The 13,221-nt window shown below is 47.4% G+C and overlaps 1 protein-coding gene across 3 annotated transcripts in view; it reads left to right on the forward strand.

The window, feature by feature from the left end:
• SIPA1L2 (signal induced proliferation associated 1 like 2) overlaps positions 1-13,221 on the forward strand; it is a 219,740-nt gene that overhangs the window by 104,346 nt on the left and 102,173 nt on the right. For all 3 annotated transcript variants that reach the window (XM_060285985.1, XM_060285984.2, XM_060285986.2), the window contains exon 2: positions 6,301-7,997. In XM_060285985.1, coding sequence (XP_060141968.1) covers positions 6,521-7,997 — 1,477 coding nt within the window. In that variant the 5' untranslated portion in view covers positions 6,301-6,520. The remainder of the gene's footprint in view (positions 1-6,300; positions 7,998-13,221) is intronic.

Here is a 13,221-nt window from a genome sequence, read left to right on the forward strand (position 1 = left end):
CTGATTGCACGGTTTCCTCTTGCCATCCTGTTTTGGAGTGGTCCCACTCGCGGGCATACTTCCAGATCTCCAGGACGCTGCCACCGGCCACCTACAGCAAAATGGAGCTCTGCACCCCATCGGCTGCCCTGCCCGACTCAGGAGGGGACAGGATCGGTCATGCAGGCTTCCTTATGCGCTTCGTGTTTGGGGACGGACCTTTAGCCTGAGACGCTGCTGAGACGGTTAGAAGGAGAAGTACGGCATTCTTTCTTTCTGTACAGTTGGAAGACCTGTCTGCCATCACTGCATTTGGCTGGTACAGAAGTGGGGGTGGGAAGCTCTCTCTCAGAGTGGAGCAGTTGCTGAATGTAGGTTCAAGGTAGCCTGTTGTCGTGAGGATTTGGGTATGAGTGTCCTGCAAAGTGTTAACAACTGGCCCTATTTCCATAATACTCATGTTTTTGCAAAATGATTAAACTTCTGATTTGTAGTAGATTCTGTAACTACAAGAGCTTGCCATTTCGATAGCAAACGTTTTATATTATGAAGGATTACTGCCTGCCATATTTGTTTAGTAATCTGTTAATTCATTTAATAACATTTATGGACCATCAACCATGTACTGGAAACCGTGCGAGGCACTGCAGATCAAGTGGGGAACAAAACAGTCACAGCCCTGGGGCCTCGCAGAGAGCTGGAGAGAGAGAAACAGGCACACGTGGTAAGGTGTGGACGGGGTGTTTCCACGAGGAACTAGAGGACGCCACGGAGCAGGTGGAGGGGCACCCGGGGCGGGGGGTGGGTGGGTGGGATGAACAGGATGACGATGAAGGGTTGGCAGGTAATGCTGCGTTTACAGGAAGCAGCTCAGACGGAGGCCTGGAGAGGGCGCAGCCTGAAGACGCTGAGGACGGCTGGGCCCCAGCGTGGAGGGAGGAGAGCAGATGCTTCCGACGGAGCCAGGGTGGTTGGGAAGAGGCTGGTGAGCCATAATGCGGGTTTTTATCTTGGGAAAGATGGCAAGTCTCAAAAGGTTGTCAGCAAAGGGTAACATGGAAGGACAGGGTCAGAAGAGGGTGCCTTCGTTAGGTGATGACAAGAGCTGAAAGAAATGGGTTGGCTTCTGTGTCCTCCGAGAAGTAAGCAGCTGCGGTCCCTGCTGAGATGCCGGGGCAGGAAGGTCTTTCAGTGGCTGCTGCGGGGAGCGGGGCAGGAGATGACAAGGACGGGACCAACCTGGATAATTGGCCCTTATTTCTCGGTCGTGTCACAGACTCACCAAACCCCTTCGAGACTTCGGGTAAAACGCGTTCTGTGCTTTGCAGATTGCATTTTCCCTGTTCTGTCGGGGTGCCCACCCATAACTGTGTGTTCTGTGCTTTGTTTGGGGGCCAGTCACAGCCCCCTAATTTCTGCAGGCTGCTCTTTCGAGATGCTTCTCTGAAATGTCATCCTTTTCCTGTCCCCTCCATCATTTTGGGACCCATGGACATCAGTCAGCTGCACGGCTCCCTGCCTGCTCTTGACGTTCATGGTGGATTTGAACATAGAAGATGTATATATACCTGATGAGTATAAAGAATAATTTGGGGGACAGGGACAATATTTGCAGATGCTTCCTAGATTACAGCTTCATTGCATGCATGTACATGCTACTAAGAGTGCAAATCCCGGTCTTTTAGAAATTTCTCAACTGAATGCTTCATGGAAACAGGCAGAACGTTAGAACTTGGGGAAAAACTAAAGATAATGAGAGATACAAAGGGATCTTATGTTCCAGATGCCTGTATGCAGGCATATTTGCCCCCACTTTTCATCTGTGGCCCTCCAGGGTAAACAGGATTAATTACTGGTGTAGGGTGTCTCGTGTGCGCGCGTGCATGTGTGTGCGCGCACGTGTGCCCTCACGCGTGTATGTGCCTGTCTCTGTCTCTCTCTCATCCACAGTCTGACCTCTAGGTTCTGGATTGTTCCAGAGGTCATTCCAGCTCATGCTTTAGATTTTCATTCCCTCCATTGTTTCCTTTCTGCATTTCTCTCTGTTCAGAGCCTGTACCATTCCTTCTTTTTCTGTTGTTGTTTTTACGTCTTTATTGGAGTATAATTGCTTTACAATGGTGTGTTAGTTTCTGCTCTATAACAAAGTTAATCAGTTATACATGTACATATGTTCCCGTATCTCTTCCCTCTTACGTCTCCCTCCCTCCCACCCTCCCTATCCCACCCCTCTTGACATCTGCTTTTCAAAGACATTGATTTCAGTTCTTCCCCATGAACCGTAATACTTTTTAAATTGGATGATGTTATTATTTCTAATTTATCTTCCTGAAAAAACAAATGCTATAATTGTTTTGAGGTGTTTTATTTTTATGACAGTGTTCAAATATATAAGTATTTTAGTAATATCTTTAAAAGGAAGGTGCCCTCTATCATTCTGTTGTTAGAGATTTATTTGAGGAGCTACAACAAGCTAGAAAATGTGTCTAGGAGTAAAAGGTGGCCGGAAGGGATTTGCAGGAGTTCTATTGCAACTGTAGATTGTTTATTAATCAGCTACTGTGTCAAGAATTTTTTGGCTTTGAACACTTTGAATTGTTAGTGGCACACATAAAAGGTGTTAAAAGATATATAATTATGGAATTAGAGCAGGGATCTTGCCCAGAAGGCTCTGGTTTTGATTTGGACGCTGGTGCCAGAACTGTGGCTTTCCGTCCATTCATTCATTGACCAGGCAATCTGGGCAACACCGTGCACAGTAGCTGTGTTCGTCAAATTTCCTGTCTTTGATCTTTCACTGAATAGAAGCTGGGTCTCTTAGGACATTTAAAATTAGTCTGGAAAACACAGAAATCTAAGTCAAACTGAATAAACCAAAAAAGGTGATCAGTTGGCTCAAGCAGCTGGAAAATTCTGGAACTGGTTCCGGAGCCGCATCCTTAGGAGTCGTCATTTCTTTCGCTTGGCCCAGCTTCGTGCTGCTGTTTCCATTCTCAGTCACATTGGCAAGGTGAGCCCTCTGCCGCTTGGGCATTGCCAAGGGTCAGAGCACCAGTGTTGGGGTACCCCTCCTGCCTTGGCCCCTGGGCTCATCCCTGGACCAGTCACTGTGGCCTGAAGATGCAGCACTTTCATTGGTCAAACCTGGGTCACATGTTATGGGTGGAGTTAGCCCCACATAACTAAAATGGTTTTAGTTAGAGGTATGGTACCCATTACCACATGAAAGAGGAATACATCTGAGACAGGAAAAACCAGTGGCCGTCTGATACAGCTAATGTTCTTATCGCATGCACAAAATTAAAAAATCATAACTGAAGGAATATTTTCAGAAGATTTCTTTGGCAAAGGGTCTGTGTGCTCTGAGTTTGCTACAGTTTTTGTGGTTTTTGGCAAGCCTAGTAGTAAAATTCAACACTAGTTCATCTATTTTTATTTGTTGCTATTATTCATTCATGTTTTAAAGTAATAATCCTTACTTTTTGACAGTTGTCGGTGTCTTCCATTTCTTTTTTTTTTTAAATAAATTTATTTATTTATTTATGGCTGCATTGGGTCTTCGTTGCTGTGCACGGGCTTTTCTCTAGTTGCAGCACGTGGGCTTCTCATTGCAGTGGCTTCTCTTGTTGTAGAGCACGGGCTCTAGGCACATGGGCTTCAGTAGCTGTGGCATGTGGGCTCAGTAGCTGTGGCTCACGGGCTCTAGAGCGCAGGGTCAGTAGTTGTGGCGCACAGGCTTAGTTGCTCCGTGGCACATGGGATCTTCCCGGACCAGGCCTTGAACCTGTGTCTCCTGCATTGGCAGGCGGATTCTTAACCACTGCGCCACCAGGGAAGCCCTTCCATTTCTATAATAGATCTATGGAATAAAGATTTTGTAGTTTTAATGCTGTCTGTTGCAAACAATGATGCTATTGTAAATGTAAACGGCTGTGAAAGCTTGGAAGACCGGTTTTCAGATATGAGTCCAAGCCCAGTGACCTCTGATAACTTTATGGTTAGTTTTTCCAGAACAAGTTATTCAGTGTCTGTGTTGTCCACGTTAATCCTAGTTTTCAGGTTTCTGTGTTTTACACATTCCTGGCAGGTGGCTTGAACTCAGAGCATCCTTCTGGGGTGTGTGAGCGGGCTGCTGGTAAGCGGGGGTGCTGGTTTGCTGGTGGTGGAGTCGGGGAGGGGGACCAGAGTCTCACCTGTGCCCCGAGCCTTGAGCACCTTCCTGCTTTGACTGCCATGTGCTGTGGGAACGTTGGTATTTCAGTGTGTGCCACGACAGGGAAAAGGAAGAAAAGCAAGGTACAAACTACATTTTTAAATAGCGTTTGGTCTCATAAATGAGAGGATGAAGGGGTTTCAAAGCCGTGGTTAAGGTAGCTCTCTGCATTTTGTGCATACATCGGTCATGTATTTAGTTAGGGATTGTTATATTTCTACTCTCTCTGGTGCTAATCACTCTGTTTAAATTTTCCATTCTTGGATGGGTTTGGGGAGTTTGTGTTTTGCCGGGAAATCTTAGTTGCTTCTATGTTTCTAAGTTTGTTGCTGTAGAGTTGCTTGTGGTATAATTCTTTTACACTTATATTTATTTCAATACCTCCTATATGGGTGGTCATTTCTCCTTTCTCCTTTCCAAACTTATGTAATGTTATTCTCCCTTTCTTTCTTTCTTTCCCTTTTTCAGGTTTGGGAAGGAGTGTATCTGTTTTCTTATTCTTCAAAAAAAAAAAAAAATCCACCTTTTGGATTTGTCTCTTCTTTTATCCCCTACCCCCTGCCATTCCATCAATTCCAGCTTGTATCTTTCTGCATTCCTTCTTCCGCGGTTTCTTTCAGTACATTTTGTTGTTCTTTTGCTAATTCCTTGGCGTGGTGAGCACTTAGCTCCTGATTATGTTTCTAGAAACGTCACAGTTCAGTGTTGGAACTGGGTACCTGGCAGGCCATGGTTCTTTCTTCGGTAACAAGGATACAGATCAGTATTAGATAATGAAAATGTGTATCAGGTTAATGCCTCTTGAGAACTCACGTAGCTCTGAACCAACCATGAAGCTTTTCTTACCCTTTCAAATTGTGTTGAGTGTTCTGTAAGCAGGAGACTCAATAGCATGTATAGGTTATGCAGAAGCCTACTACAGTGAATCCAATACCATTTCAACAGAGAGCTATTAGGCAAGAAGTTGTTTTCCTTCGTATCTCGGTCGTCATTTTGTTTCAGTTTCCGGGAAAGGATTTGATGATAACCTAAATTATAGAGGAAATCACTATGATTCAGAATCATCTCTGGTTCTTTTCGATACAATACTTCTAAGTGAAATAGATAAGATGCCGTCAGCTCTGGTCTCTCTCTGAGAACTCTGGGCATATCCTGGCCTGCCGAGTGCACGGAAGCATCTGACTGCACCTTCCCTCTCTGTTTGCCACACACTAAAACATCATTATTTCCTCAGTTATGACAGCCATGAGTTCGGGAAATAGTAATACCTGGAAAATATTTCTGTCTAATTAAAGATAGAACAAATGGAAAAATTATTTGTAATTAAAGAGGAGAGTTGGTGAAGTCAAGTTTCTGCCAGACACAAAGGTAAATTGTGTCTTAAATCTCTAAGCTTCCCTGCACATTTGTCAACTTGCTAGTGGCGTAATGAACTAGAAAGTTGTACTTGTTCAGACGCCAGATTCTTGAAGACGCCTTCTCACTGTCAGGGCATCTCTGTGAGTTCTTATTTGCTTGCAAGAGAGCATTCTGGAAACTCATTGTTAATGCCTTGTATTGACCTTGGTGCTGCTGGACATTTTGAGTTTAACTGGTTTGAAAGAAAGTTTAAGAATACTCAAACAATTCCATGACCATTGTGTTACTCTTACAACTAATTGAAATGTTGCTTGATTACCTGATTTAAGCCAGGTTACATCAATAGATAATGTTGATACTGAGATGAAGGGCATAGCTCCTGGCTTAGAGGAGCTTACAGTTAGCTGGTGGTGGAGACAGATCAGTACAGCAGCAGTAAGAGTATCAGGGAAAGTGCTGTGATTGGTGTAGGTGCAGATGCCATGGAAACATAGAGGAAGCGGTCCTTGCTCAGATGTGGGCTGAGCGTGGGAGGGGACTGCTCGATTGTGTGGTGTAAATTTTAAGCAGCCAGGTACAGTGAGTAGGCAGAGTGTTCCGGAGAGAAGGAGAGTGTGAACAGGGAACCATGAAACTTCACGACAGTTTACGGGGAATTGGAGAGAAGGGCAGATGAGAAACCACGTGGGGAATGTATTGAACTGGAGCTACAGTGATTGTTAATGGCTATTTTCTGTTTTTTAATTCAGGTAAAGGAACTGGCCAGATGTCTTAAGGGATGCTTTTGAAAAGGACAGAGGTGTTCAAAATTATTACAGCACCTGAGAAGCAAGTTGGTTTTGGAGGAACTGTACTCTGAGGATGTTTGCTTCTATACAAGTATAGAAGAAGCCTTTGTAAATAACAGTGTCATTGGATTTACATCAGTCTTTCCGGCGAGACTTGGAGCTTCCTGCGTCATCGGTAGACATGAGTGACCCCAGGCAGTCACAGGAAGAGCAGCAAAAGGTCGGCAGAGCCTCGTCGAAGTTCAAGGGTCCTCCCAGAATCATGCAGTCCGATGATTATTTTGCTCGAAAATTTAAAGCCATCAATGGCAACATGGGACCCACCCCTTCCTTAAATGCTTCCAGTTCCAATGAGAACGGTGGTCCGGCTAACGGTACCCCGGCCGTGCCCAAGATGGGTGTCAGAGCAAGGGTGTCTGAGTGGCCTCCTAAAAAGGACTGCTCCAAGGAGCTGACCTGCAAGGCCCTGTGGGAAAGCCGGTCACAGCCCAGCTACGAAAGTGTCACGTCCATTATGCACAACGGGCAGAACAACCAGAGTGACCGCCAGCAAGAGGAGCCGCTCGACCTCGACTTCGTGGAGGCGAAGTCTACCGTCGGAGACATCTTCGTTCACTCTCCGCAAAGAGGACTGCACCCCATAAGACAGAGGAGCAACAGTGATGTTACCATCAGTGACATCGACGCGGAAGACGTCCTAGACCAAAATGCAGTGAACCCCAATACCGGGGCCGCCCTGCACCGGGAGTACGGGAGCACGTCTTCCATCGACCGGCAGGGCCTGTCGGGGGAGAACTTCTTTGCTATGCTCCGAGGCTACCGGCTAGAGAACTACGACCACAGCGTGATGGCCCAGTTCGGGTTCCCCGAGTTTTTCCCCTGCGACCCTGCAATCTCCCCCAGCCTTCACGCCGCAGCACAGATTTCTAGAGGCGAATTCGTGCACATCTCAGGATTAGACTATATGGACAGTGCCCTCCTCCTGGGGAGAGACAGGGACAAGCCTTTCCAACGGAGGTTGAAGTCGGAGTCCATGGAGACGTCCCTCTTCCGCAAGCTGCGGACCGTGAAAAGTGAGCACGAGACGTTCAAGTTCGCCTCTGAGCTGGAGGACGGGCGTCTGGAGAGGGGCGTCCGCCCTTGGAACTGCCAGCGCTGCTTTGCACATTATGACGTCCAGAGCATCTTGTTTAATATCAACGAAGCCATGGCCACGAGGGCGAACGTGGGGAAGAGGAAAAACATCACCACCGGGGCCTCGGCAGCATCCCAGACCCAGATGCCCATGGGCCCGACGGGCAGCTGTGACTCCCCGCTGGGGAGCAAAGAGGACCTCAACTCCAAAGAGAACCTGGACACGGACGACGGGGATGGGAAGAGCAACGACCTGGTCCTCAGCTGTCCCTACTTTCGGAATGAGACAGGCGGGGAGGGCGACCGGAGGATCGCGCTGTCCAGGGCCAACTCGTCCTCCTTCAGTTCCGGGGAAGGCTGCTCCTTCGAGGCCTCCCTCAGCTCTCACTGCACCAACGCGGGCGTCTCGGTCCTGGAGGTGCCCAGGGAGAACCAGCCAATCCACAGGGAGAAGGTCAGGCGCTACGTCATCGAGCACATCGACCTGGGGGCCTATTACTACCGCAGGTTCTTCTACGGCAAAGGTAAGGGGCCCTGTGTGTCCCGGGGCCGCTTCCCTGGGGCCCCTTGTGGTACGCGGCTTTGGGTCGGAGCCTGTCCGAGGCCGTTGTCCACTGGGTTGGAGCTTGTTCTGTGTCACAGAGCCTCCACTGCTGCCGGACTGATCCCTTCTTTATTTATTTTTTATTTTTTTAATTTTTTGGGCCACGCTGTGCAGCACGCAGGATCTTAGTTCCCCAACCAGGGATGGAACCCGTGCCCCCTGCGGTGGAAGCGCGGAGTCCTGGCCTCTGGACCACCAGGGAGGTCCCAGATCCCTTCTTTAGAAATCCCCAGTTCCCTGCCTTTGCTGATCCCTAGTCCCTGATGTGGAAACGTCTGCTCTTTCCTTCTCTCTGCCCACGTGTGAGTGTCACAGATGTCGGACTCCACTTAGGTTTACCCCTTTTAGGAAGTCTTCGCTGATGAACTCCATTGCTCTTTCATTGCTCTGAATAATCTTACACTGGGTACAGTTCTGGTTCTAGTTCTTTTCCCTCTCGTTTTTTCTGTACTTTTCTCCTACACCTTTGCTTCATCTTTTTAATTGTATGTCTTCACAGCTCCTTCTGCCTTGTTGTACATAGTGGAAGTGTTAAGTGAATCTTTGTGGAAAGAATGTATGAATGTATAAATTAGTAGGATAGACAGATTTAGTCTTCTTGCAGTTTTACACATAGGCTTAAAGGTTCAGATACAGATATTTCCTTGGTATTGTTATTTCAGAAATTCTTCAAGTACGCGTAGAATAAATGATGTTTATTTTATTTGTACGCTTAGCCTCGAAGGATGCATCCCTCAGAAGTCATGTAGTTGAATCCTCAGCCTTTCAATGTGTCGTTAGTCATGCCAGGGACATGAGACGCCACTCTGTCTTACAGGCCCACAGAGAAACGTGTACCACGCGCACGTCAGTAACACGCCAAACAGAACACCCAGGGACTCTCGCCCTGTCTTCTTAGTGGGTATGACTTGCTTCCGTGGCCCCTTCCTTCTAGGACAGCATACTCTTTGGGGCTTAGTTTTCTGTTTGCGGTTTCACCTGCCACCCCCCTCCATTCCCAGGTGTCACCTCTTAGAGCACGAAGGAGGCAGAGGTGGCCCAGTCAGTCTCGGGGGGCCTCTCCTCCTTCTGTGCCTTCTGCTGTGGATAAATTCCAGCTGACTGTACTTAGAATTCATTTTAATATTGGTTTCTGTCTTCAGAATGCTTGCCTGCAACCTTTGACTCCAGCTGTTTCTTTTTGGGGTTGGTCGGGCTGTAGCTCTAACCTCAGGAGGTCACTCCATCCACTTCAGTCCCTGGAGCCTTCTTAGTGCTTTTTCCCCTGGACTACAAGCTGGACCAAGTGCAATTATTAAATTAATCATCCCCCCCCTTTTGCATCATTCCAGATTTAACCAGTCATCCATAATCATAATATTATGAAATCATATTAATCAATGGAATGAATAGAACGTTGATAAGCGACGTAGCTAAATAAGCAGGCGTTTGAATTGCGACTGGTCACGTAGCTTGAGTTGTCTTTCTGGTCTTCTACGGACGACATGATGGGACTGAAATAACTTTGTCAACATCTTGAGTGCCTGGCTGTGTCGCCAACGCTCCCGTCTCAGCCCTGGCTGCATCACCCATTGTGATGTTACTGCCTTCCAGCCAGTGAACGCACAGAATCTCGGGTCTTCTATTTAATCTGTGCCGGAAATAACGCAGGACTGTTCATCCAGGGGCAGAGGATTATAAACTCTGCTCACGGATGCTCTCGAGGTGGAACTTAGTTATTTTTGGAAAGGGAGACCATGGAGAAATAGGCTTCCTGCTTAAGAGATTTTTTAATCGACTGAAGCCATGGCTGTCAATGCTAGCAATAAAATAGCCTGTTGGGATTGTTGTGCCCCGAAATCCTTAGGCGCGATGAGTCATCCTGGCTGAGTTTTGTAAGTGGTTTGCGATTCACCCTGTAAAATACCAGAATGTAAAAATTGTATGTGTGTGTGTATCTGTATACATGTGTATTTATGCAAATGCTTCGTGCCAGCATCTCATTTGTTGTACTCCTTTGCATAGCTTAGTGTGTTAAGTCTACAGAGTGTATGTGGAATAAAGGACTGATGTTTTCTGGGCCCAGGCAGGGCTGCCGCCCTCTGATCCATTTAATGTCCTTAAGATCTGTTCCACGAGATAGTTTTAGGTTGCTAGATTCTCTTAATTCTCTTGACTGGTTTTCGTAGTTTTTCTCCTGAACTCTGTCACTTCCTGATAATTGTAAAGAGTTGTCTGTGAGTGGTTTATTTCCTCCACTTTTCCTGATCTGCTATTGAGGATTTCCCAGGGCTTTAGAAATGACACCATCAAACTTGGTAGATTTTGAATGTGCAATAAAACATAAATAAGAAAAACCTGAGAGTAGATGCCCTGTGGTGAGTTGTAAGTGGGTGTAGACGTGTGGTTTGACAGTTCCGGGGTGCTGGGCGCACTCTGGGTCTGTGAATGAGGCAGACAGCCAAATTCTAGACTCCTGCGCTAAGCCTGCACGATGAAGGTGCGGGACAGCCGGCCCCGGGGTCCTTTGTCTTGTGTGCTGCAGTTCTGTGCTGGGCACGGTGACTGTTGTGTGGCTAATGGGACTCGGGGCCAGGACAGAGCAGGAGGAGATAGAATCAGACCCAGCCCAGCCCCGCCACTCTGCGCTCTCTCCCTGCAGCCCAGGACTATGCCTGCTTCCTCCTATATTTAGCGATTCTGCTCTTCCCCCGTGGGCCTGTGTGGCTTCAGACTGCAATTGGCTACAATGGAAGCTGCTGCTGCTTTTGCTGGTCTCTCTGTAGAGCCATTAAGGACTAAAGGCAGAGGCAGCAGCCCGGATTCCCAGCGGCCAGGTGGCCGAGGCCTCCTCCGTGTGGGACTGGAGCCCAGCTCTTTCCCAAGGATCACAAAAGCATGTGTCTGCCAGATAAAGTGTGATGATTAAATTAATGATTTCCCCCCCATTTTTCACGCCAGCTTCAACCGCTGGAGTTCATATCTGCCAACACATCACGAGTTGCAGGGACAGCATTGTGTTTAAAAACAGAGGCCCTGCGCAGACTGTCACAGAGCATTTTTGCAGATTTTTTTCTTTCCCTTTTTCTCTTTTCCCTTCACTCAGTTCTTCTCTTGGAAGCAGGCTTTCAAGGAATCTTTTGATACTTTCCAGAATGCCTTTTCTTTTCCTCCATTCTTCATTGTTCTGTGTGAAACTTCATTTTCAAAAGAATGACATGGCTCCCGATCGCTGGGAAAGGTTTAAAAGACCCAGCTCTCTGAATCTCTTTCTCTCTTTCTTTCCCTTCTTTCAAGTGATGATGCCCTACATCGATTGTCATAGGTAAACTTTTCAGCTTTAATAAGGTGGTTGACTCTTTTTTTTTAAAATTTCATTTTATTTATTTTTTTATACAGCAGGTTCTTATTAGTCATCAGTTTTATACACATCAGTGTATGTATACATGTCGATCCCAGTCACCCAGTTCATCACACTGGTTGACTCTTTATTGGGTAGTTAACGTGAAAGGCTGTCCTTATGTTGAGGTGTATTCCTGTGACACATAGTCTTTGAACGGCTTTGAATAACTTCGCAAAGGGATTTATGGAGGGGAGTGGCCTGCCACGGTGCCCTGTGGGCAGCATTGCTTGTCTGGGCAAATAAATCCCTCTGTAGCTTTCAGTGAAACGGCTTTTTAAAAGAGCCGGATTGTAGCAAGCTTAGTGAATGCTCTCGAATGTCCCTTCCTTTCGCTGGCGATGACCCTGGTGCTGTGTGCCAGGCCGCTCTGTCCCTCGTGGAACTCTAGTGAAACTGTGGTTCCCTCCTGGGAGCTAGGGCCCCCTAGATGGGGATTCCACCTGTGGTCTTGGTTTGAATTGCCTTTAGCTTCCCTTGCAGCACAGCAGACCTCCTGGGGCTTACAGCCACTTAGAGCCGCTGGCCAGCAACTGACTGTCCCGAGTGTGACTGGGGCCGGAGCCACGCGGACCGCGGAGGGATGCCGTGGGTTTCTGTGTGTCTTGCACTTTTTAGGCAATAGTGTACCTGAGAGTTGCTCAGGAGTTCTGAAGCTGCCCGATGCCTTGCTTCAGGTCACGCACACAAGAATGGCTCCTGAAGACGAAGTAAGTCACTTTGGGGTAAACGGAGGTCAAACCAGAAAGAAGGATAAAGCTGCGCCTCTTTGATAACTCGGGGGGAGTGAAAAGTGGCTGAACTGTGTCTGAGCCTTTGGGAGCGTGATGCATGTTCCTGTGGACGTGGAGAGTGGAGGGAATACTAAGATTGACAATATTTATCTTTTTTTTTTTTTTTGGTTTAGGATTTTTAAATGGCGTGTAAATACTATATAATCATTATGGGAAAATAAGGAAAGGTAGGGAAGCAAAAGAAAGAGAAAGAAAACCCCTCGAATCCATAAGAAAGAGACAATTCCCATGAATAGTTTCATCGTTATCCTGCTAGACTCTTCCTGATGCAGGTAAATGGATGTATGTGGAGCTTGCTTTGGGCGCTCATGCGTCCTTCATTGGTACTTCTGTCATTGTGTACACAGCTGCGTCGGTGCTCTCAGAGCCATTAGCAATATCATCGTCCGCCGCGGGCACATGGGGAGATGCCAGGTATTTGCCAGCCGTGATCTGGGCAGAAGAGTTAATGACTGTATTTGCTTTACTCCAAAGAAAAATCTTTCAGCTAGCTTTAGTTGTTTTTTTTTAAATTTATTTATTTTGGTTGCATTGGGTCCTTGTTGCTGTGCACGGGCTTTCTCTAGTTGCGGCGAGCGGGGGCTACTCTTCGTTGCGGTGCGCGGGCTTCTCATTGCAGTGGCTTCTCTTGTTGGGGAGCACGGGCTCTAGGCGCGTGGGCTTCAGTAGTTGTGGTATACGGGCTCAGTAGTTGTGGCTCGTGGGCTCTAGAGCGCAGGCTCAGTAGTTGTGGCGCGTGGGCTTAGTTGCTCCACGGCATGTGGGATCTTCCCAGACCGGGGCTCGAACCCATGTCCCCTGCCTTGGCAGGCAGATTCTTAACCATTGTGCCACCGGGGAAGTCCTAGAATTTACTGCTTTTGCTATCTGTATTGAAATGCACAGAGACATTCTCTTTGAATTTCCCCTGAAATCTGCAGGTTAAGGTGAGGTGGCTGTGAGGGGCTGTTTGGGATGTCCTTGGCACTCTG

This window comes from Globicephala melas, chromosome 16 (genome assembly GCF_963455315.2).
Source record: "Globicephala melas chromosome 16, mGloMel1.2, whole genome shotgun sequence".
In the NCBI taxonomy this organism is placed as follows: domain Eukaryota; kingdom Metazoa; phylum Chordata; class Mammalia; order Artiodactyla; family Delphinidae; genus Globicephala; species Globicephala melas.